Raw genomic sequence first — 26,291 nt, forward strand, 5'->3', positions numbered from 1 at the left:
TTACTACCAACACAAGGCAGTTAGTCCCTAGATAGGGCCTTTGCCACCAGTGTCACTTCCTGTGAGGCTCAGCTCTGACTTCCAATTTGCCAAGGCTGATTCAGGGTCTCAGATTATCAGTGAATTCAAGGGGACCTCAGGTTCCACCTTTGTTTCACATACAGGGATGGGAAGGGAGGTGACTTGTCAAAGGTCACACAGCTGTAGAGATCAACCTGGATCTAGGTATACTGATCACGGGACCAGAACAGAAAGATGCTGAGCTTTAGGTTGAATGGAATTAAATTTAAAGATCATTTCTGTTTAAAACCCATCCGTTGGTTGTGTAACTTGGGCACACGAGTTATTACATCTCTCCCATCCTCAGTGTCCTTATAGGTGACATGAGAATAAAACCTCATTATACAGTTTTGGAGAATATTAATTAAAGTAACAGATGTCTGGGTTAGCACTGAAGAGAGAATCTGACATATAGAACTTAAAAGTTCAGTTCCTTTCCTCACTTGAAAAATGTCCCTTCCCTTTCAGCTTATTCCTTACGATGAATTAGACCTGATGAAGCAGAACCAAGAATTAAGAAAATGAGAAAGAGGAGAGGGGGTAGAAATGCATCTGATGGACAGTTTTAGAGTAAGTCTCTTATAGCTCAGGATAACTTGACTAGTCTGGTTTTACAATTGCAAGAGCGAGTAAGACTAATGATGTCCAGGAAATCCATTTTGTGACTTATTGACCCAACTCACACTTAGCAGGGACCTGATGCCTGCTGGATTCTGTGACCTAGAAATATAGATCCGTAACTCCAAACAATGAGGACTGAAATATTTTTACTTCATTCTGCTGGTGGTGTACATAATTTCATTTGACCTCTAATTTTCTTTCTTTGGTCAAAATAATTAAAATACTCTCTCTCTCTCTCTCTCTCTCTCTCATTCTCTCCACGCACCAAGAGATCAGCCTATTATAATGCACTACCATTTTCCAACAATATAGCCATTAATTTGAAATAATAATGAACATCATATTCCAAGGTTGATGATTACCTGACTGATTATATCTGTGTTGATGAAAGACTCGAACTTGCGTGAGCCAAGGGCTCACTGTCAGCATTTTCTCTTTCTCGTCTTGCCCAAATTTATCTTGTGTCCATACTTCTCCCTTATCCTTAGATACCCAGTATAACCGGCCTTCAAAGATGTCCACACTATAAGGGTTCATTGCTGCTTACCCACAGGGTCAAAACAAAACAAAACAAGGTTACTGAAAAGAAAATACCCTAACCCCACTTCTCCATCAGACAACATTCTGCTTGAAATGATCCCTAAAACCATGCCTTGAAATTCCAGGAACATTCAGGCAGACTTTCCGTATATGAGACTGCAAAAGTGTGCTGTGCTGGGAAATCAAGATAATCGATATTAAACTAGATTAATGCCTACCGACTAACACAAATCATAGGACACTTGCTCACTTTTAAGTTGCTGATTTTATTTTATTTTTGGGAAATGTTCTGTATGGCAGAGATTTTTTTTTTCTTTTTTCTTTGAACATAAGACACCACTTATCAGGTAAACCTGATATGTGCTGGATTGTTGCAGTAATGCTGAGTCTGGATAAGAAAACAAAACACTTCTTTTCTTCTAGATGTTTCCAGTTGTACATAATAAATAATCTAGCACATTAAAAACAAATGTGTCTAGAAGTGGCTAGACATGGATGACCACTGATACACATGAGTGCTGCCTCTACAAGACAACCTAACAGGAAACAGTTATTTTGATACCTGCTGCTGAGAGCATTTCTTTAAAATTATGTAAAAAGAACAAAAAGGACTTAATTATTGCTAATAGTTTCATTTGCATTTAAATCAGCAACTGGGAGCTGGAGGGGAGTGGTATCTAGGAAACTATATAAACCATTTATTAAAAGCAGGGTTCCTTTTTGAGAAAATGAGCAGAGACTGGAACTAGATGATTTTTTAATACATTAAATTCTAACTCATTTCTCACCTGCACTGGCAATGATTCTCCTATCAGTCCCATCATATTTTATGGTTTCAATAGTTTTCTCTTTGAAGTCACTCCAGTAGATCCGATCATTGTTCAAATAATCAATAGAAAGGCCAGTTGGCCAACCAAGGTCCTCATGAACCAGGGTGTTCCGATGCTGCCCATCCATCCAGGCAGACTCGATTTTAGGTTCTTTGCCCCAGTCGGTCCAGTACATCAGCCTGTAACAGAAGGTTTCTTCATTGCAGCATTTCATCTAGTGAGCCATCTTCCCTGAAAGGAAGCATGGACTTCCAAAAGACAAATCAACTGTTTTCCTGGGTGCTAAGTGACACTATTTATCTACTTTACTTTAGAAGACAGGGAGAGAAAGGGGGTAGCCAGTGCATCTGGGGTCTAGCCTTCTGGAACACTGCACTTCCTCCATAGAAACTGCCCAGCACTGCCCGAGGATATACATTCAGACGCTTTAAAATATATATGTAATTACAAAAGCTGTTCCTTCTTCAAAAAAATATTTATTGATGATTGCTGTGTGAGAGGCACAATTCTGTGTTTGAGATGTATCAGAGAACAAACAAGGATTCCTACCCTCATGGAGCTTATGTCCTAACTCTTTTAAAATGTATTATTTTCCATCCAATGAATACTTAATTAGAGAAGAATTTCACAGACCAGGGATTGCATTACTTCGAATACCTAAAAAGGACCAGGCAGGCAAGATAAATGAGTGGATCAGAGCAGTGACAAATGTTGAGTGAAGGGGAAAGCAATACCCTGTCTAAAGGTTCCAGGCAACACCGAATCAAGGAAAACATACCTACCTAGTGTTATGAGTCCTTCTGATTTTTCAAGGCCAAAATACAGATTAAAAAAATTTTTTTTACGTTAGCAAATAAGTAAAACAAAAAACTTAAAGCTCTGTTAGTTCAAATCAAATATGCATATGGGCCATATTTAGCCGACCAGCCACCACTTTGCAATCTCCAGTCTAAATCAATCATCAGGCATAGGCCAATCCTTAGATTCCATTGAGGAATGTGTGGGCTATGGAAACAAGGTTGCCAGAGGCCTTCCCCTTACACAGCATCAGTCTAAAGCCTGCTTGGTCCTAAATGATCTTTAGGGCACATTATAATTCTTAAAAAATAGTCATAGATACCACTACAAAAAAAAAAAAATCCAAGAAATGTTCAGTACAATTAGGAAAAATATAATTAAACATGCAATTTTTTTTTTTGAGAATCCAGTAGAAAATATCTGTTAGAATGTTAAAGACTCTTTCAAGTACTTACCCTAGTTTAGGATTCACAACCACTGCAGCTGGTTGATCCAGTTGGGTGGAAATCAGCCACTTTCTATACCTTCCATCAAGTTTAGCCACCTCAATCCTTTGACTCCTGGCATCTGACCAGTAAATATGCCTGAATTTAAAGCGACAAAGTTAAACGCCCGAAAAGTATAGACTGGTCACTTCTGGGGAGGAGGTTTGAAAATGACAGCATTTAACTTGGAAGTTCTGGCTGGTGAGACAGCTACTCAGATACTGTGATCCCAGCACAGTATCCCTCTCTCGGGAATGCCCCAATCTCTGCAGCCAAGGGGACATTTGGAAGGTTCCAAGTAGAAAAAGGAGGCAAGGAGGGGACTCCTGCCTGACCAGCCAAAAAGCTGAACCAGCCAAGATCCAGCATGAAGATGGACCTCACATCTGGCATTAGTATGAGACATGTACTTCTAGGGAGAAGTCGTAAACACGGTTGGGCTGCCCCTTTAATCCTCACTGGCTGTGAGGCGGCTGAATCAGCCAAGAGCCCCACTGGAATCAACAGGAATATGGCTTCAGTTCCAAGGATGGGAAATAGGCTTTCAAAGTAACAAGCTCAGCCAGGCCACCCTGTCTTCTTCCATCCCTAAAACTGCAGGTCTCAGTCTCTCACAGGCAGAGACCGTTCCTTCTGTTTCTTAATTGACTCACTCATTAGGCTGAGAAAGAGGTAAAAACTTCAAACAAGAAGACACGTGTGCTATTGCCGGCTTGGTTTTCAGAAGGAAGTGTTCAAGTCTAGAGTTTCAAGTTCCTGAATCTCTGAGGCCTTGTTTCCTGACAGAAAACGCTAAAATAAGTCTCCTGTTAGCCTGCAGTCAGAGTGGGGACTTAATTAACTTCTTCAGAGATGTTCAAGTCTTCCAGAAATACCAGACAAGTTTATTTAAAGGTTAAAATTAATAAATATGGTGAATGACTCTCCATTCTCCCAGAGGGCAGCAAGTCCCTGAGCCTTCTCTCTCCAATCTTTTTCCATTATTAGTTCATTTTCAAGGACATAAGGGATTCTATGAATGCTTGAGCTCTGATTCTAATGTTACCACTTTTCCACAAACATTGCTCCAGTGCAAGGCTCTTTGATAAAGAAGGAGCTTACTGACTTTTCCATATCAGTTTGTGTCTCATACATCAACCTGATGATAAACCTACTTAAGGTTCTTACTTTTAGGGCTCATCCAAAATGTGTGGCTCTGGTTCCTGGGGTTCTAGAAAACCTAAAAGAGCAGAATGGAGCTTACACTACCTCTATTATCAAAAAAACCCAAAGATGAAACAGGAGAGTCAAATTTCCAATTTGTTCAGACAACATAGCCTGTTAAAAACACATGTAGATTGTTCCTCCCTGAAATGATGACCACAGAGAAAAATGTTTCATCTCAACTACTTTGCTGGGAGAATTGTGAAGCTGTCCCATTTCTTCACAAAATAAACAGTGCTGAAAAGTTAATTTTGGAATCTAGAACTCTGTTGGCAAGAATGTTCTCACAGATATAAATATAGAATCTTGACCTTTTGCTTTCCCAAACTTTGTCATGGTGCACATAGGATACAGGAAATGATAATGTTTCTAGGACACAGTGGGGTATGCAGAGGTGGTCGTTGGGGCTAGAACAAGCCCAGGCATCACCCAGCTGCTCCAGCGGCTGAGCATACCCATGTCTGGTCCAGCTTAACTCATGAGCCCAGGTGTGCAGGAAGCAGCTCTGACCAGGAAAATAGAACAAGCAAGAAGGGAATGTGTGCTAAACTTACCTTCCTATCCAGTCCACTGCTAATCCGTCAGGCTGCATTATGTACTTCAGGCCCAGGTTAATTACCTGCACATGATTATTGCTGCCGGATTCAAAGTTGGGGATGTAGGCACGTTTGATAGCACCAAAATCAGAGCCATGCCCTAACACAGTGTAATATAGGACACCTGCAGAGGCAAGACACACATGTCAGTTTCCTGTTAAGAACATCAGGTAAGGGAGGAACTGGGGTCTAATTAGTTGAACTACTGTTCAATTACTGACATCTCTATCTCCTCATTGTTCCGATAATATTAAAATTCAATAACATCAATACGATCAAACCTCAAAAACTATCATACTTGAAGAGCTATAAGCAATGAATGTTTTAATTGATAGCACTAATACATACTTAGTCATCTCTATTTGAAGGTAATGCATTAAAATATATTTCAGCCAAGAGCTTATTTACTCTCATTAGGATCAAGTTCTGTTTTCCAAAATAGAATTATAGATAAACCAGGAGCAGGCTGTTCCGAGTCTGAAATCATACTTGGTAATAGTGACAATAAAGGAGCCATGTAGATAAGTCCTATTTATGTACAGAATAAAGGATAGTGGACAGCAGACATTTTAAAAAGCATAGGAAGATTGTGACTTTTAAGGCATATACTTTCCTAGCTATATACTAGTCTTAAAAAGCTTATTGTATTGCATAACTAAGTATGAAAACACAATAATAATAAATCATACACTGCATAGTTACTGAGAGTTTGCAAAACAGTTTCCCATCTACAATCTCATTTGATCTTCAAAACAACTCTGAGTTAGGCAGGAAGAAAAGATTACTGTTCTTATTTTATAGATAAGAAAAGGAGATCCAGACAATTCTTACAATTATGTAAGGTCATAATACAGCTAGTAGATAACGGAGACAGGAATAGAAGTTTTCTAACTCCTGCCCCATTACCGTCTCCCACACACTGACCAGAGCCATGACAAACTCAACAATAAGCATTCTTCATTTTTTCATTAATTGCACTAAATTTTTTGAGCTCCCACCACATATATTGCACTAGATGTTGGGTCAGGTACTAGGCATGTAGACATGAATTAGATTCAGTCTCTGGTTCCAAAGAGCACATGGTTAATGGGTAGGGAGAAAAATACGTGAACAAGTAGCCGTAACTCAATGTAACATGTGTTTTGGTAAAAGCATGGATAAAATGCTACAGGCTCACGGGTGAGCAGTCATGGAACTGTGCCAGGAGGAATTCCAGAAGATGTCACTGAGAAGGTGACACCTGAACTGGGTCTTTGAAGTTTGAGTAGAAATTTTCTAAGTGTACCATGGCGGGGAAGAACAAGATTCGCATGAGCAAAGACAAGGAGATACTAAACAAAGGGCTATGAAGTGGTCCTGAAAGTATTAATCTCCAGAGACGGCAAAAGGTTTGGTGAGAAGTTGGGAAAGGTTGGCTGGGACCCACAGCCATGCTAAGGTGTCTGGAGCATGCTGGATTGGAGGAGCTTGCTCTTCTGCTCATGGAACAAAATTCACTCAAAAAATTAATTCTCCAAGCTCAACACCTTGTAAGTCAATCCAATTCACATCAAGGACATATGCAAAGCGGATACTCACTGAGCGCTATGCCCTCAGGATCCCAATCATAATCAACGGCCTGAATATGTTCCTGTTCTTCCAGATAATCCCCGTACTTCTCAGATGAGAGATTGTATTTTCGAATTCGCACATTTTCAGGAAGCAGCAACAAAGGAGGGTTACCTGTAAATAAATGAAAGCTGCTTTATCTGTTTGAATTCTCCCTGAACTTTCTAAATATTAAGTATATAAAATATATTTTATATAAACTAGTACATATCCTACCCCCATTAAAAAAAGTAACATGAGTTTTTATAGGAATCTGACTCTCTCTGCTAATCAATAGAGTTGACTACCCAACTGGGTTGCAAAGTCTAGGACCGTGGGTTCATCTCTATTTCAGGTGCAACGCTAACATTTCTGTTAGGGACATTATCAGTTCTTTATTCTTTGTCCTCAGTGGGCAACAGTTTGGAGGAAGGCAAGACTGAGACCCCTAGAAAACGTCTTCTTTTCCCCTGAAATTTTTTCTTTATTCACTGACAATCAGACAAGATTGTAGGCATTCATCCTCACAGAAGAAATACATTATGTATAGATAGTCTTACTAAAAGTTTGCCAGTAAGTCCTCATTCCTCACTCTTTACTGACAGATTTTGTGATTCTTTTAATGGATAATCAGCTCCATGACCCAATTTAGCTTCTAGCTAATGACAAAGAACAGCTTGTTCTTGATTTAAATTTTTTTTTTTACCTACAGCAGCTATTCTAATGGTGACGCATCCTGAGATGTATTGTCTATTTCTTTTTATTTAATGTACTTGTCTACTGTCAGTTGAATCTAATTTAAGTTACATTTGAAAGTTCATTTTATAAATTTCCTATCTTGACATTGTTTTCTATGAATATTCTAATTTATTTCAGTCATCTCCTTAGTTAAAAGATTTAAACGCTTTTTAATTTGCTGCTTAATTACCAAACCAACTGTTCAAATGCCTTTACCCTAGTTTTCATTCAGAGTCAAAAATGTTTGGAGGGTAAAATATTTAAGTACGCTAGTCAAATATATGCATTAAAAGCACAATTTGTATGAAGAAATTAAACAGCCATTTACCCATAATTTGCAAAATAAAATGCTCTTTTCTTATCAAGTTCCATAAACTCTACTACAAACTTCAGATTCAAATCTGTAAGATGATAAAGACCTATACCTCTTAACTGGAATATGCTGATTTAAATCAGACCTCTGGAAATTTGGACTATAATACTTCTGAATTAGTCATTCTCTCTTTTTTTTTTTTTTTTCATTTCTACCTAGTATGTATTACTGCTTTCTATCTATCAGGCCTGATTCTCAGATACTGGCCTTAACCTGAAATGTAGAACTAATGATTGAAATTACGAATGTGCCAGGCTTTCTGGCACATTCTTTCTATCTGTGATCAGTAGTCCATGGACCATAAAAAAGGGACATGTCAACCAGATGTGTTTGATTTGCACCAATTGAATGTGACTGTTTTTATGATCCATCTTGGATTAGAGGGTCTCAGACTTTGATGTCAGTGGAGTGGGCGCTGTAGAGCTAGAGCTTCATTAATTTCATTCTGTCAATGATCATTCTATGAGAAAGCTTTTGTCGTTTGAATCTTCTGGAGGGTGATATCCTGTCCACCTTCTGAAGTTTTTATCAAGGTGGACAAGAGGCTAAGTCCAGAATAATAAGTAACACCTGATTCCTGTTTGATTCCTACCGTGTTTCCCCGAAAATAAGACCTCGCTGGACAACCAGCTCTAATGCGTCTTTTGGAACAAAAATTAATATAAGACCTGGTCTTATTTTACTATAAGACTGGGTATGATATGATATGATATGATATGATATGATATGATATGATATGATATGATATGATATATGATATAATACCAGGTATAACATAATACTGGGTCTTATATTAATTTTTGCTCCAAAAGACGCATTAGAGCTGATTGTCCAGATAGGTCTTATTTTTGGGGAAACGCGATATATGTTTGTTGGGAGACTAGTTATTATTTAAATCTGGCAAGGGAGGAGAGTGGAGAAGAGACTGGATGGGTTTTGGAAGAGAAGTAACTGATGAATTAAAAATAAGACTGAGAGTCTACAGTTTATTTTCTGGTATATCATACTCATCCGCATTTATTTCACCAAGAGTCAATTAATCCCGACATGAACCCATCGTACCATCAGCTTCGCACCGTTTTCCATAGATGCTACTCAAGGATCTGAAGCCTTCAGCACAGTAACACTCGTAACTTCCTTTGGAATTTTGGCAGTTCTGGGGACAGGTCCCAAATTGCTCACATTCGTTGATGTCTGTAGGCAAAATAAAACCAAATACGCAACATCTGTTCCCATCCATTCTTTAGAAACCCTGCTTTTGTTTAAATCCATATTCACAAGCAATGAGGACTGAGAAGACTGCAGATGAAAACAAGCAGATACCAACATGTATAGAACACTTACTAAGTTTCAGATACTGTTTCACATGCTTTCATGCTTTTTTCCCTTGTTTAATCTTCCAGAAAGACTCTATGAGGTATGAACTATTGTTAAACCCAAAGTCCCAAAGCTGGTAAGCAATGAAGACAGGGTTTAAACTGAAGCAGTTTGACTCTGTACAATAGCAGAACAAAATTTTCCCTTTCAGGAAGCAGATGTTCTTTTGTTGTTGTTTGGTACCACTTCCCCTTCTGCTAACTAGCTTCAGGAATGTAAGTCATTGATTTGGTTTTTCAATAGAGTTCTTAAGCTTCAGCTTCCAAAAGAACTGTTCCAATCATCTGAGCATGGCACGTCATGAATTAGAAACAGTAAATTTAAATAATAAAGGACACTTACAATCATACTCATCCCTTGCCATCTTCATAAGCTACCTTCCGACTCTACCTTAAAACTCATTTATGTCTCACATAAGTAGGCGTGTAATAAATATGTTGTTTGACTTAAGATGAAGAAAGTAAGACTTGTGTTTGTTAAAAAACAATGGTCTCATACAGTGATACAATAAACAGCCATCATCATTGAGGCCTTCATAAATCATATCAATTTCACAGATTTTACTGCAGATGAGCTATCTGCCCAGTGCTCTGCTAGGCACGGTAATATAGCATGGAAAAAAGCAATTGGCAAAAAAAAAAAAAAATTGGCATTCCCTGAGCTTTGGGGTTTTTTTCACAGCCCAACAATTTAATGAGGAAAATAGATCTTGACATTTGTCACCATTGGTTATATACATCATGAATGTAGAGCTCACTACCTCATTCAGAACTGATCATTACTATCTAACAGTAAAATCACTGTGCACCTGAGTTATTTTAATGAGCTAGAACCATGAGGTTAGCCCCATTAAGGGAATTAAACAGTGGTTTAACAAAAGGGAATGAATAGAGAACATAAAATGTACACGTTTCTCCTAATAGGAATTGGAGGAAATACACTCTACCATCACAGGAGTTTCTGTCCAAAATACTGGCTTTGAACCCAGGTCTACAGGAGCAGATAAATCCTCCTTCACTTAATTGGGTACAATTTTGTTCACATAGATTTTCAGTACATGATCTTTCTTTTCCTTTATCTGTAAAACAAAATACCAGCATTACAAATGGAAGGTATAAACTAGATTAGTCACAACTACACATTGCTAAGTAAGTTTGGGACAGCATGAATAAAATGCATGTAATTAGTCGTAATTCATACTACTGTTATTAGAACCATAAATCAGTATACATGGAAAGGAATTTTGCAATAAGTATATATCAAAGACTTCAAAAATATTCATACTCTTTTACCCAGTTATTCCACATTAATAAATTTTCCCACAAAGAATAACAATATGCAGTATGATTTATGTTTAAGGGTTATAATATTATTTATAATGAGAAAAATTTGAAAACAACTTGAATGTACATTCAACAATAGGGAATAAATTATGGTGTACTGTGTTTTATCAAATCTAAGACACCACACTTATTTTATGTAACAGTAAAAATAGAAAAGATCTGGGACTTACACTATGGCATGTTATGAATTGTAAGATACATCCTGGTTTCAGAGATATTAAGAGTGAAAATAAATATGCATCTTAAAATCAATGAGTTATGATTATCTACATGATAGATTGCTACGCAACCATTAAAATTCATGGTTTCAAATGATGCTTTGACATAGTAAATATCTATAATAAAAATGGAGAAAAAGATTGTAACAACATAAAACATTTCTTTAAATTTTTTTAAATACTAAGAATGATTTTTTGCACATATATGTGCAAAAGAAGACAACAAAAGTACATCAAACTTAGATTAGTTTTCTCTTAACAATGAGATTCAAGCAACTTTTACTTTTAATTGTTAATATATTTTCTAAATTTTATATCTTTCATAATAAAAATATTCAACTGATAGTTTATCTTTGTAGGGCCCATGTGACTGGCCCTTGTTATCCCTGTTGTTCTGTGGTCCAGATCCTCCAGGACAGACTTTTAATAGCTCAGACTCCACTGACACTACTTGCTCATCACCGCCCACAGTTCTTGTCTGTGCCAATTTCTGTCCAAGCTATTTGGCTTTCATTCTTATCAGTTTGCTTCTTTTATCCTGAGTCCTCATCTACCTCCAGACCTAGATCTTACAGGGAAGCTGACAAAGATAAACACAGATAGTGAGTGATGATGGGATGTGGGGGGCTGAGAAGGGTAGTTGCCTCCACAAAGGATTCGAGCTTCATCTACTTCTCAGATGGTCACAGCCTTCTGAATATTTTAGTCAAAGAGACTGTGGTATCTCCTGACTCAATTCTTTCAAATGCAAATAGATTTACATCTACCTATCTTCTACAGTAGGGATGAGGTGAACTTAACCACTTCTCAGGGACCCTTAGGGTACAGTGACTATATAAATATATGTGGTTTAAATAAACTAAAAACATTGACTTTCAAAAAAAAATAACTACAAAATAAAACACAATAGCACTCATGGAATGCTTCCCTTGGAGTTCATACTTCAGAGCTCTACACATGAAAGCCTTATAATAAAGGTTTAGTCTGAGCTCTTAACAACTACACATTGCTGAATAAGTCTATTCATATTTTCTATTTCTTCTGGAGTGACTTTCAGTGTTTCCTGTCTTTCTAAGAATTCATCCATTTCACATAAGTTGTCTAATTGATTGACATAAAGTTTCTCACAGTATTCCCTTATTATATTTTAAATTTATGTAAGATTGGTAGCGATGTCTCCTCTACATTGCTAACTAAATGTGACCTATTTTTATTAACTTGGATAGCCTTCAGCCTGTCACATAACCTCTCTGAGTCTCATGTGCCTAGACTCTAATCTCCTCCCAGCTCTAAAGTCTATAATGTGATTAGAGGTCCCAGGAGGTAACAATTTGTGGACAAACTGCTCTCTTGAGTGAGTATACTCATGTGAACAAGAGTCCTTAACAAGAGCAGAAACCACATAACATTATGAGATTGTTCCTCAAATTTGAGGGCCTTCTCATAACTTCTTGCATTTGAAAACAGTCACCATTTTAATCCATATAACAACAGATTTCTCCAAGTCCAGACATAGGACAATTTATTTTTAAAATAGACACTCTATTTTCCATCTTATGAAGAAGGAATAAGAACTCACTGAGACATAGCAAGTCAATCTACCTTTATAATCACATAAATAATATTTGCAACCTAAGGTTAACTTCTTTCCTTTATACCTCAATGGTACTAGAAAAAATATTAATGTCTTTCCTGATTTAAAATATTTTTTAAAAAAGCAAATATATGTCCTGAACACCTTAGTGATCCTGTTTAAAAGAAAAATAAAAGAGGAATAGGAGATAGAAGAGGAGAAAGGGAAAAGAAAGTCAAGTAGATTAGATTAAGTCTTTGTCAAATTATTAGCCGATAACAGTAAGACTGAATTCCATGTCACATATCCACTTAATATCTAAACAGAAATGCTGCTTTTATACCTAAATTAATGTATGCTACTTATTTCCTTTAAATAAACCTTGCTTTCAATTAAACATCATTTGAATACAAAGTACCGTAGTCAATTATAAGCCGTTTAGCTGGCACAGGCAACTGAAACAGAAACCAATGTTTGACCCAAGCCCAACTTGGAAATACTCCCAATTCCTAGAACTGCTCACATAGCAGTCTTGGAACATCAAACCCAAATCTACCATCCAATTTTGCAAATCCTGTCACATTCATGCTTTTTAAAAATATTTAATCAAGTACTGCATTATGTCAAAAACTCTAAAACCCCACCGAGAGAGTGTATGACGTCAACTCTGTAGGGCTGGTTATTCGTCCCCCTTTGCAATCCATGCAGCAGAAATGTTTGGGATGCCTCAGAAAAAAAAGTGATGAAAGCCGAAGAAGTTGGAAACACACGGAGCTGACTAAGGTGACTACGTCAGAGACTCCCAGAGTTTGAAGAACTCCCTCCTTTCTCCTGTGAAGAAACAGAGGCCTGGAGAAGTCAGTAGGTGCCAAAGGGGCACAGCTAGTGGCAGAGGAACTAGAGGCCAGCTCTCCTAGCCTGGAGTCACGGGACTGTTCAAATTCTGCCTCTCCCACTCTATGTAATTTCACGCAAGTTACTTAAGCTCTCTGAGCTTCATTATATAGTCATTACAGCAGTGCCCCAATGGGGCTAACTTGAATGACAAATTAAATGATGTATGTGAAAGCATTTCATAAGAGCTATAAAGGACTGCAAAGGTGCAAATTATTAACATGTCTCTTGGTTGTGTTCATTATCCTTTTCCCACACACATTCCTCCCTCTACTTTAAAAATAAAAATAAATGTTCCTTCCAAGGTCCACTGTGATAGTCCCATCTTTACCAACTACCTTTAGAAGCTTTTTCCCTAAGTGCCAAGGATACTGCATTTGGCTTAAGGTGAAAAAATATGCAGACTGATAAATAAAAAATGTAGCCAGGAGGCACCTAGTGAATTGGGAAGAGAACACCTAGTGTTCTGCAGTTAGATAGATCAGAATTCAAGCCCTGACTCAATCTCTTTATGGCTGAAAGACATGGCCAGTTTCACCTCTAAACCGGTTTTCTCATTTGTATTATAAAAAGGGAGAGACGGAGGGAGAAAGAGAGAGAGAGAGAGACCTAACTCGGGATTGTTACAGGGATTACATGAGGTAATCCCTGAAGCGTGTAGCACAATGTCTGGTATAAAGTAAGTGTTCAATAACAAGCAGCTGTGGGCTGGACTACAGTTCAAAGCACAGTGTACATTACAGAGAAATATATGATTATCATCTACTTTTATGTCATTGCATGCTTTCCTTCTATAAGCCTGAGTTACCACAATAAAGTAAAAATAAGCATTTACTTACTGCAACCCATTTCATCAGACTGGTCACCACAGTCGTCAATGTCATCACACGCAAGGTGCTGTGAAATGCAATGCTTGTTGCTACATTTAAATTCATCTTCTCTACAAGGTCTAGGGGTTGAACCTACACCTGTAATTTAAGAACAAGTAAAAATCAAAACATTTTCTTCTGAGACACAAGATGCCTCCCTCTGTGGCAGAGACAGTTATTACTCACAAATAAGCCCATGCTTCCTGGCATTTCCCAGTCTCCCTGGCAACTATGTTGGGATCATGTGACTAGCTCTGGCCAACGGACTATAAGTTGGAAGTGACATGTGTCACTTCTGGGCTGAAGCTATTAAAAGCTCATGTGCCACTCCCTGCTTTGGCCACGTGTTTCAGGTGGCCTCGCTACAAGATGGAGGAGGGCTGTGTAACCTGCACTAGCATTTACGTGAGTGACAGAGAAATCATTGTGGTCACACCACTGAGAGTTTGGGATTTGTTGGTTGGGACAGCTAATATTAATTACCCTGAATAATACAGATGCAGGGTACTTTCATAACAAAAACCTAAAATATTTGGCATTGTCTTCACAGTTAAGAAGCAAACGATGCGGAAACAGATGCTGGAGGCAGGAAAGATGGAGACTTGTGTGATGCAATGGTAAAGCATTTGGTAAAGCTGTCACCTTGGAAAAGTTGAAAGGCAGGCCAGGCTGACTGAACTTGTCAGTTTCAGCAAAGAGGGTAGAAAACAGAGAGTTAATGATATGCATTGCTTGCCATTACCTGAGTTTGGCAAGGTAGTATAAGAAAGAGATAAGCTCAGAGAAGAACTGGCTGATTTACAAGCAGTACTGAAAGAAAGTCAAGTCTGGAAATTTGCAGTGTGGGAAAAGCTGACTGCATTTAGATCCCAAACAGTGAGAGTCTAACGTTTAAAAGGCTTTGAGACACAAAACCCCAGTAAAACCTCTTAGTTGGATGAAATGACTGCCCGTCTACTTTTCTAAATGGCCTGAATGTAACTGACAAACAGCTGACACAAAGGTGCATGAGGGAAACAAAACAAAGAAATAAAGCAGATTCAAGAACTATGTCTCAAAAGGAGCACAGAGTGAGGTTATTGACTTTTATAAGTGACTGGAAACAAATAGATCCAAAGCCGACTGTTTCTAAGAAAAATATATGACCAAATAAACCAAAGCACTGTGACTGAGACTTTTCAAAAGCTCTTGGGCCCCCACCCTTTACAAGCAGGAAGTGGGCTGAGAAAGCTGGTCATATTCCTGTTTCCTCTTCACTTGAAGAGGAAACTAGACAAGGAGGCAGAGTCAGTGCGGAACAATGGACACAGATGTTCCTTCCCGAGCAGCGCCATGGACTCTGCAATGACTGTCCTTCATTCCCCATACCCCATGGTGGGGGCCTTCCCTTGCCAATCTCTCCCTCAAAAGAGATAAGAATAAGTAGAGAAGGGTTGCATCTGAGTAATACATGTGTTTTTAGGGTTGGGAAACAATTGTCAGCAGCGATCTACCGTCATAGGTATAGCTCAAGCCTCTACAGAACAAACTGAAATCCCAGAGGTCCTTTCCCCTTTTGACTTTTGCTTACAGTTTTCCTCTTTTTCATCACTTCCGTCTCCACAATCGTCCACATGGTTGCACACCTCATGACTGTAAATACAGCGATTGTTGTCACACCGGAAACGGTATGGTGACTCACAGGGAACACTCACTAAAACAAAAGACAAGAAACCAAAAGTACAAGTTAAGAGTAAAATACGTGTCAATATTTAAACACTCCTATGCCAGCACCAGGCTTGCTTGATGCATCCATTCATTCGCTCATTCGATTAAGCAATGAAACATCCCTCCTGAGTATCTAGCACATGGCACAGCACTGTGCTAGGCATCAGATCCAATGGGGAACAAGGAAGGCATGGAACTCTTAAGGAAGGCATTGTCCTCATGGAATCCTCATCCTAGCAGAGAATGGGACTTTACACATTAACCATTCAACTACAATATTGATAAGAGCCACAAAGGAAACACGCTCTGAAAGCATCTACTGGGGGTACCTGATACAGATCTCGGGGAGAGGGGTTAGAAGAGGTTTCATGTGGAAAGGTTCTGAGTCAGGAAGGTGCATGGCAAGCTTTCGGACATGAATAAAAAGACTCTGTGGCTGGAGCACAGAGTGAGGACAATTGTGGCCGTGAGGCCGGAGGGCCAGCAGGACTATACATGAGCTCTTAGTCTAAGAGCCAGGCGGCCATTGTTTGTCCCTCTCACTGCAGTTGTCATTGAGTCTCCGGAACATGAAGTCTTTTCATGAAAATCTTACACCATGATGGCCTTTCCTTCCTTTATTCCCTCACCTATTACATTTAAAGTTGATATCTCACAATCAAACCCGACTCATTTTGTTACCCAGAGTTAGACCTCTAACTGCTGCTTGTGCACCTATGGGGAACCCAAGACCCAAGGATAGGCCCCAGGTACCTTACTTGTTTGGTACAGGGGCAAGGTCCTCTATATATGGACCAGGAATTCAGTGACCTCAACACACGTGTGTGTTCTTTTTTCACATGGAGGACTTGGGCTGTTTGATTTCCTTCTGCCTTTGTACCACACATGGAGTAAGAGGAAAGACTTATAGTGATATTGGTTGGGGGAAAGATCAGGTTCAAGAGCTGGTTCTTGGAAGTATGGTTAATAGAATTATTCAAAGAATTATTTGCTATGAAAGGCAAGTTCAACATTATAAAACAGTGTTGGTCACTTTTTAATGTGGCTGTGTCTCTGCCTCTCAAAAGTTTAATACTACTAGCTACAAGCACTTTATCCCATAGAGGAAAGTAACTTCCTAAAGATGTCTTTGAAAATTACATATGCTTAAGATATTTTTCAAGATTCATCAAGTTCAAAACAAAACGAAACATGGATAGTTCCTAACAAAAACAAAGGTGGCAAGAAAGATGGTGGGATGCCACTGTGAAAATATAATGTATGCCAATTACAGTTCTCTGAAGGGAAGGAAATATGCTGATATATCATTTTCTAGAATCAAATCCCTGGGTTAAAATGAATAGTGATGAGTCTAGGAAACCAGAAGAGGTGATGTGAACTTGAGAAGCAGATTGCAGTGGAGTCAGAATAGGAGCTAATCAAGAGTTCCAGCAGGAATGTTTCCGGGGGTGCCTTCTCCTGTGTTGAGGGTTTTATTTACACAAAATTCTTAACCTTTAGCTTGTATCAGATTCATCTGTAGGGCTTATTAAGTGCAGAGAATGGTGGGCCTCACTGCCGGGGATTTGGATAAGGTACAGCTGGGGTGGGCCCACGAATTTGCATTTGTAACATGTTCCCAAATGATACCAACTCTCCTAACACAAGGAAGGCACTTTAAGAACTACTGCCCTAGAGTCTCTCCAACTGCTTCAAGCATGTAGGAAAATAGTCAAAACAAACTCTATTTTAAATCACTTTGTCAAAATCAGTAGTTTTCAAACACGGGACTAAATTAAAAGCTAAGGAGTTTTTCAAATGTACATTTGCCCAGCCCCCATACATGGAGAGTCTAGTTCATTAGGTCTAAGCCTGGTGTGGGCTCAGGGCATGTGATTTTAAAACACTTCTCCCCGAGTGATGCTGATGTGTACCCCAATTGAGTTTCACTTGTTTAAAAAACAAATTTACATCATATGACAGAAGGGAATTAGATGGCCTTGAATTATAACGTAAAGGAAAGTGACTTTGGGGTTTGGAAGAGATGCTTTTGAGGGGCACCGAAAGTAGGATGAAGCAGGAGAGATCCAACACATCCATGTATTCAGACTTCAACCACCACAGATCTGCCTCTATTTATGTATATTAGGTTTCCAACTAAGACTTCTTTTGAAGAAATTGTGTTCTAAGGCCATTAAATGTTTAAAGCCATGGATGTTTGCCAACTTTCTCATGTTCCAAATAGAGAACTAAGCAAGAAGTCCAAGTGAAATTACAGTAAAGCAGATCATGTGTCTGGTACTCAAAAACTGTACAACTGTCTTTAAGGTCACATGCTCCACGTAAGAGACATTGAGATTTTGCTAACTAGCACTCCCATTCACTCCATTTCTCTCCCTCTTACAGCACAGATGAAGTTCTTCATCGGAACCATCGCCACAGTCGTTATCGCCATCACATATCCAAGACGACTGGACACAAACATGATTTTTACATTCGAACATAACAGCTGGGCAGTAGGTACCATTGGGAAAGCGAGTGGCTGTTGGTGGGGAAGACACATATTCAAATTATTAGAAGCTACGGGTTTTGATAAGTCAACCTGCTATTTCTCCTTTAGCTCTTTCCATTATCGCCTGCTCTTTCTTACTCATGCAGAAATACCATGGCCTTAAACTGAAATTCTGATGGAATACTTCTTAAGGAGAGTTTTCCAAGCCCAGTATTCAATGACATGAGTCATTCGGTGGACAGCACTGGACTTTTCTTTATAGGCATGTGCAACTGTTCAGCTCTGTCAGCACTGGCTTTACCCATGATCCATGTATACAGTCTCGTTGAAAGCAGCTTTTAGGAAGTGGCAGCCTCATTATCAACAATATCTACCAGGGAGCATCATCAACAGTTATCGTTTATTCAGTGATTCATAAAGACTAAAATATGAATAATCATATTGACATTGCATTTTAAAATAATTTTTATATGCCATCACGCAATTCAGAAAAATTTTCAATGCTGTAAATTCATTATATGCTAATACCCAATCCAAGTTCTTTATACCCATTAATTTATCGCTCAAATAGTCTTCTTTTACCTGCAATGTTTTTATCCAATCAATGATTTGTATAGTAGCTGACACTATGTAAATACTTTTGATAGCACAGATACTTAATGTATTCTCTATTTAAAATATTATTAATGAAATGCCCTTGAAAGACTACTGTGAAATATATGGATATGGTGACTCAGACCCTGGGTAAATTGATAATTATCAATGAACGCTGACTAGAAAATACCTATGGCCTTTTCATCTAAGAAGTGGTGGCTGATGTAAGAGGTGGGGATTAAACTGCCATACACATACAGTTCAGATAAACAATGCCACAGGCATCTAGGCACTTACGACAAGCAGTTTCATCAGAGGCATCCAAACAGTCGATCATTCCATCACATTTCAAGTCGTCAGGGATGCAGTGTCCACTCTTACACTGAAAATATTCGGGATGGCAGGTCCTCATCTCTGAAGAGAAAAGACGGTCATTCCCAGAATGCTTTGGTATTCTCAGACAGGTATTAGCTCCGTGGAATGTCATAAGCACTCCATCATATTCCTAGCCATACCCTGTCACTGGCTCACAGCAAACCCACAACTTGTGGTTCGCGAATGAATAAACTCACAAAACTCACACCTTCTCCTTACAAGATAGGGAGATGGAAGTAACCATCTCTCCTCTGTTAAATAATTTCTATCTCGTAAGCTTTTCCTTGGAAATCTGAGTTCCCCAACTTTTAATGTTTGCTTATTTTTCTCAAACCCAACCCTTACCCATTAAAGACTTGGGGTTTGACTCCTATTCTAATGCTCTGACCTCTACACCGGGGAACTACAGTGCTATAACCCTTAGGGCCACTTTCTGGGGAACAGTAAGACCAATGTTTCTATTTGTTTACAAGGCCGATGCAGATTAAAATCTGCTCCTAGGAAATGTTTAAGCTATAATGAGATTTTAAAAAGAAAGAATGAAAGAAAGAAAACCTCTTGCTATTTTCCCCTATTGATCTAGACTGCTGAAGTTAAAAATAAAGCATAGAAAATACAGAGCAGAAGGTACTGTGTAATGCTAAGGTTTAGGTAAGATATAAATTACACAGAAATCGTTTCACTCTAAAACCTTATAAACACTCCTTGGAAGTCCCTGCTTCTGTCAAATGTGCGGACATTAGGACGAGACGCTACAGAACGCCCCTCAAAGGCCTCTGACAGTTACCACAGTCCCGCTCATCTGAGTTGTCGCCACAGTCATTGTTAAAATCACATATCCACCGCGAGGGAATGCAGCTCTGATCGTCACACCGGAACTCACTCTCTGTGCACTCCCGAGGGACTGAAAGGGAAAAGCACGTGGCCATCAGTGGGCACCAGGAGTCACGTGCGGGACAGGTTCGTGAGGGGGTGGCAGTGCCCTCAGTGCCCAATGGCCTCTGGTGTTCCAGGTCACAGAGATTTGCTTGGGCGGACTGTCCATCCTCCAAAAACAGACCTTCCTCCTCAATTTCAAATCTGTAAGTGGTGATTGAATCTTAAGATAAATTTGGATTTCATGAGACTCAAAGCTAACCTCCAATAGGATTCAACACGAACTTTCTTATAAACAATAAAATCCCAGCTGGATTGCCCTTTTGTGTAAGAAGTTTTTCACCCGATTGATATTTGCAAGTGTAATCAGCATCCTGATTTTCTCAATTGCCTATGGCAAATGATCACATCTTACTTCTAAAAGGTGACTCCGATTAGAATGTATTTCGTATTAGTCAAACTGAAATTGACATATATCACGAGTCAGTGGTATATGTCCAGGGAAGGGCCTCATTAAAGCCACCTTCAAAAACGTATCTAATTATTCATGACTATCTAGTTTGGTGGGATCCAGATCTTTGGCTTCCTTTCCTCGTCCTTCCTGTCCAATTTCTTATAGTCAGCACCTTCACTGAGAGCAAGGAACTAAAACCTGACCTGTTATCTAACCATTAGACCTCCTAACATAGTCAGCTATTCCAGGAAGTTTGAAAATCTAAAATATAAGTTCTCTTTCTTTTGCTATTAAAGCCATTTTGGGGCAAGAACTTTAAAAGCAGGATCTTTGAATTCCTATATTTCTCTTGGTCCTGATTTTCTATTTCTATTCTATTTATCTTATTATATTTGTCCTTTATTATAAGTCACCTCAAGGTCCTTTTGGGAAAAAAAGTTGGGTGTAAATAAATTCGACAGACAAAAGATGTACACTTGGGTAAACATGCTCATCCCAAAGTTTGATTATAAGCATCTCAGAAGGAGATGCGTATGCTTTTAGTTAAAGAAAAAGTAGAAATGCACCAGTCAGCAGAAAAGAAGAGCAGGTAGCTGTCATTCTAGCCCTTGAGGACGAATGGCACAGACAGTGGAATAATGAACAAACAGCAGATATCACAGCTGTGGTGCGGCGTAAGGATGACAGACCCCTGAACACTCACCACAGTTTTCCTCATCGGAGTGATCTCCACAGTCATCATGCCCGTCACATTTCCAACGAAGAGGGATGCACTGGTGATTATTACAGCGGAAAACCCCCACAGGTTTGCATGTCATCTCCTCTGCAAAGCAGTCGTTGCAAAGAATTCAGAAGCCAACGAATGGTCAAGAAATGCCAAAATAGCACTGGCTTTCTTGTGAGACAGCCTGAGAATTATGCTACCATATGCTCAAAGCTCCCAGAGGGAGGAGGAATGCCAGCAGCATTCATTATCAATATTCCTCCTTTGGCTAACCTGAACCTGTTCTTGAAATTAGATCCATTCTCTTTTGTAGAAACTGTTCTAAGAATGAATTGGTATCTGGCTTATCATTTGCAACAAAGGCCTGAAAAGGAAGATTAAGGGATGCTACCAGCAAATAAATCATTTCCATCACATTGATTAGATTCAGTGTCATTATTAAAATAACCTATTATTTCCCTATCTCTCTTCCAACTAACCCTAACACACACACACACACACACACACACACACACACACACACACCCATGCATAAACATTTTGGTTTCAAGTTAGAGTATATGCCTAACCTTGACAAATTCCATTAATTCTTTTGGCCTTTTGGCCCTAAGTTCTTCCCAGGTTGCCAGAGTGACTACAGCTGACCAACAGATGATATGGAAAGTCATAAAAACATTCAGAATACAAAAATCTCCCCATATGAAATATTAATTTTGAAATATCCTGTTTGGTGGTAGATACCAAATCTTTTCTCTACCCACCCCATCAATTTCAATCAATCTGCAAGAGTAGACAAGTAATTGAAACTTATCAAGTATACACAAGAATACTACATTAGGGAGAAATTTTACAAGTTCTTAATATCTTAATAATGTCTTCCCCAATTATAGCATCCTTTGGGATGAGATTTCATTTAAGATGCTATAAATTAAACTCCCCCAATAACTCTGTAAAATGCTACCAAAATATAACATGTTATCGGAAGAATCAGTAGATGGCCCTTTTTCAGAAGTAAACAAGGAAAAGACGACATGGGAAATCCACTCATCTCCTAACAATGGCACTGGACACTTCAATTTTCTTGTCCCCTCCCCCTCCCTGCAGTGCCTCCTACCGCAGCCTTGCTCGTCACTGTTGTCCCTGCAATCATCGACACCATTGCACACAGCCCACTGTGGTACACAGCGGTAATTCGTCTTACAACTGAATTCCGTATGGTTGTCACAGCGATAGGCAGGGCCCACTGAAAAGAGAGAAAGTAGCGAAGTCAGAACTCTCAGACCTGCCAGGAAACAGCACCAAAACACACCTTTCCATTGTCATGTTTAGGGAGTGATGCTGATGAGTAACAATTGCCAAATTGACTCGGGCAACGTGTCTATTTTCGGCGTGATCTGTTCACCAAGAGGAGAAAGAATCCTGTTTTCTCACTATCTCAGTACCACTCATTTGTGTTGTGGTGTAACTTTGTGGGAGGAAAATGGACTGGGTTTGAAATAAAAAACTGGGGTTGAAGTGTCAGCTCTGCCACTAAATAGGAAGATGCCCATCCCCTGAATGTGAACCCCCGTTTCCTCATTTATAAAATGGGAATTGGTAACAACCACTTTTCCTACCTCATAGTGTTTCTCTGAGGCTCAAATGAGAAAGTGCTAGATACACAAAATGTAAGTTCTTGTTATCATATTCTGGACAGATAGACATTCAGTGAGGAGAAACCAGCCACTTCAGATACAGGGGTCTGGTTCAACTTGCAGGCCATATAGCTGCACTTCGTCTTGCAGTGCTAGCGTCAGCAGAGAGAGCCAAGGGGGGTGACCCATGGGCTGACGCAGGGCACTCCACATCCTCTCTCAGTCCTCACAGAGCTTCTCCTGGTTTCCTGCTCCTGGTCAGGCCACGCCCCCCTCCCGCTCCCCCCACAGGCACGTACTGCACTCCTGGATGGGCTCATCCGAGTAGTCTCCACAATCATTGTCGACGTCACACTTCCAGGACTGAGGGATGCAGTGGCCATTGGCACACTTAAAATAGCCCGGCTGGCAGATCCTGCTGGCACAGTGGGAACTGTCTTCATCTGAGTTATCCCCGCAGTCATTTATCGAGTCACACTGCCAGGCTTCTGGGATGCATCGTTTGTTGGCACACTGCCATTCGTTGGACTCACATTGGTGGTGCTCTACAAGCAGGGGCATTTGGTTATCAGCTTGTAGCGTCAGGAACAGAAGCTACTAATGTACACTGATGGATCCTGGAGAACTCAATCTTAATTTCCTTTGAGAGGAATTGTGTCCTCATGCACTTATTATCAACCAGTACGACTATATAAACAGTTATCCCCTGGACTATTACTGTCTCCTAAATTCTTAAATATCTTTTCATTAGGTTGGCGCAAAAGTAATTGCCGTTTAAAGGGTTAAAAATAATTGCAGGGGCCGGCCAGGTGGCTCAGGAGATTGGAGCTCCATGCTCCTAATGCCCCAGGCTGCTGGTTCAATTCCCACATAGGCCAGTGCCAGATGGCTCAGTTGGTTGGAGCGCGTCCTCTCAACCACAAGGTTGCCAGTTCGACTCCCGCAAGGGATGGTGGGCTGCGCCCCCTGCAACTAACAACGGCAACAGGAGCTGGAGCTAAGCTGCGCCCTCAACTAAGATTGAAAGGACAACAACTTGACTTGGAAAAAATCCTGGAAGTACACACTGTTCCCCAATAAGTCCTGTTCCGCTTCCCCAATAAAATCTTAAAAAAAAAAAAAAAAGTAATTGCAAAAACTGCAATTACTTTTGCACCAACCTAATACATGCAAAATTAGGGGCTAAGGACTGAATCACTGACGGCCTACTAAACGCACCTTCTCCAGGCCCTGTTATCCTAATGAACAATGTTTTTCAAACATTGTGTTTGTTGCTATTGTTGATGTGTTGTTTTAGGTTGGAGGGTTTTTGTTGTTTTAGGTTTTTCTGGCTTTTTAAAAATGGAAACATAAACATTACACCTGAGAGTCCTTGATTAAAATGAGGGTGGGAAACCCTCATTTTGCCCTCAGTGTTAGCTCTCAAGGAGGATTCTATGCATAGCACATGGTAAAGAACCAATATAGTCAACTTACTATCTACCTCAACCATTTGCTTTACAGAGACCTTAAGAAATCTAAAACACTTTGTAAAAACAGATCTAGAATGGAGTTTTCTCCTAGGTCTTTGGACTGCTTTTTGGTTTATGACACACAGAAAATCCTCACAGAATCCTGACTGTACACAGTGAACTATAGAAATGGGCAAAGAAGGCATAAGGCAATTCAACACACCGCAAAGAATAAGGTCTTCATCGGACCCATCAGGGCAATCTTGGTGGGCATCACATAGGAAGTATGGGCTGGTGCAGTTGCCATCCTTGCACTGGAACCGTCCTAACCGGCAGTAGCGCGGCGGGCAAATGGGGGGTTCATCGGAACCATCTGAGCAGTCTCTCTGTCCGTCACATTTCCACCAGATAGGAATACACCTGCATAGAGAAAGTATACCTCATAGCAAAGCACCGAGTGGGGGTGATAAAGGAGCGGGCAATGACTATCTGAAGAGAATGCAAGTCATGACACGCATGAGTTCTCGCATGGCCCCAGAAGAGGACAAAGTAAACCTTGGTTACTGTGTGTATTTTCAGAGAAAACAACTAGATGAGCTAGAACAGGTTTGTTAACACTTAGATACATGCTGAAAAAATGCTTTGAGTATGATGATTAAAATCCTGCCAAAACAAACAGTGGTGTGTGTTTGGAGCTATGGTTCAGGTAGTGGTAATTGACTAGGATTGTCTGTCAGAGTGATAAAAGAGACATTTGGGTATTGGTTGGGAAGCTGGAGGGCACTAACATTTCTTGAGATCTTACGTCATGATCAGTGTATGCTAGATTCTTAATCTAAGATATCTTATTTAGTCATCAAAATAATCTGCCATTGAATCGTAGATGCTATGATTTATATTAACACCTCCCCACACACACACACTGCCTGACTCAGTCACCCTAATCATCAATGGCTTGTGGCCATTGTTAGGAAAATAATCTATAGTTATGTTTCACAGCAGACATGAATGATCAAAAATGGATTAGAATGTGTAATCCTAGATCTTCTGCCATAGTTAACTAAGGAGCTAGGCCAGTATATGTGTTAAAAAGACAAGAGAAAGTCTATCACTCTTCTGTAGTAGCTAAGTAAACACAATAAAAATAAATGTTTGGCTTATAAAAAAAATAATAAAAAAAATCTTACAAAGGAAAAAAAGAAAGTCTATCACTCTTGAACGCCATTTTTCAGTGTATATGTATATTCTGGCCCTGACACTTAGGACAATTTATTAGAAATGAAAAACACATAGTTTGCATCCTCTCTACAGACATAAAACTTGCATACGTAGGTACAACCACATGGTTAACAAATTCCTTCTACTTATCTAAGAAATTATCTGAAGTTGGAGACTGAGAGTCTTGGTACATTCTAAATGAACCACTTTAATTAGCCAAAATCTTGGTTCATTTGAAAACTTCCATACCCTGGAGCCTTGCAGTTCAATGTGTATCTAAGGAATGGAGAGGCAGTGGGGAGAAGGAACAGAGAGCCTTACTTTTCATTGTCAGCACACAGGAATTGGGTGCTAGAGCACATAGGCAAGCAATGGGTACTGCCATCGAGGCGGATGGTCTTGAAGTCATCTGGACATTCGCAGGTGAATCCTTTTCCTCCTGCTTCGATGAGGCAGAGATGAGAACAGCCACCGTTGTTGGTACCACAGGGATTATTCACTGGTGAAAGAAAGAAAATAGATGTTCATTCACTTAAAGAGAACATCAAGCACAGATGAGGTGATTACCCACCTGATTAAACTTATCACCTCTTAGTAACAAAAATCATTATCCTAGTTTCATGCTTTTTCCTAAAGTTCGTAAGTAGGATGAATGAGAGCTG

The 26,291-nt window shown here is 39.5% G+C and overlaps 1 protein-coding gene across 1 annotated transcript in view; it reads right to left on the bottom strand.

Moving 5' to 3' along the window:
• Window positions 1–26,291, bottom strand: part of LRP2 (LDL receptor related protein 2) — a 196,547-nt gene that overhangs the window by 14,038 nt on the left and 156,218 nt on the right. Inside the window, exons 54-70 of the mRNA XM_019727374.2 lie at window positions 25,951–26,128; window positions 24,635–24,831; window positions 23,260–23,505; window positions 22,441–22,569; window positions 21,306–21,425; window positions 20,060–20,176; window positions 19,195–19,311; window positions 18,196–18,333; window positions 15,676–15,798; window positions 14,076–14,204; window positions 10,155–10,286; window positions 8,894–9,025; window positions 6,712–6,855; window positions 5,092–5,257; window positions 3,305–3,433; window positions 2,010–2,230; window positions 1,044–1,220 (exon numbers count right to left, since the gene is read on the bottom strand). Of these exons, the coding sequence (XP_019582933.2) occupies window positions 1,044–1,220; window positions 2,010–2,230; window positions 3,305–3,433; window positions 5,092–5,257; window positions 6,712–6,855; window positions 8,894–9,025; window positions 10,155–10,286; window positions 14,076–14,204; window positions 15,676–15,798; window positions 18,196–18,333; window positions 19,195–19,311; window positions 20,060–20,176; window positions 21,306–21,425; window positions 22,441–22,569; window positions 23,260–23,505; window positions 24,635–24,831; window positions 25,951–26,128 (2,595 nt within the window). The remainder of the gene's footprint in view (window positions 1–1,043; window positions 1,221–2,009; window positions 2,231–3,304; window positions 3,434–5,091; window positions 5,258–6,711; window positions 6,856–8,893; window positions 9,026–10,154; window positions 10,287–14,075; window positions 14,205–15,675; window positions 15,799–18,195; window positions 18,334–19,194; window positions 19,312–20,059; window positions 20,177–21,305; window positions 21,426–22,440; window positions 22,570–23,259; window positions 23,506–24,634; window positions 24,832–25,950; window positions 26,129–26,291) is intronic.

The sequence above is a fragment of the Rhinolophus sinicus genome, linkage group LG01, assembly GCF_036562045.2.
Source record: "Rhinolophus sinicus isolate RSC01 linkage group LG01, ASM3656204v1, whole genome shotgun sequence".
In the NCBI taxonomy this organism is placed as follows: domain Eukaryota; kingdom Metazoa; phylum Chordata; class Mammalia; order Chiroptera; family Rhinolophidae; genus Rhinolophus; species Rhinolophus sinicus.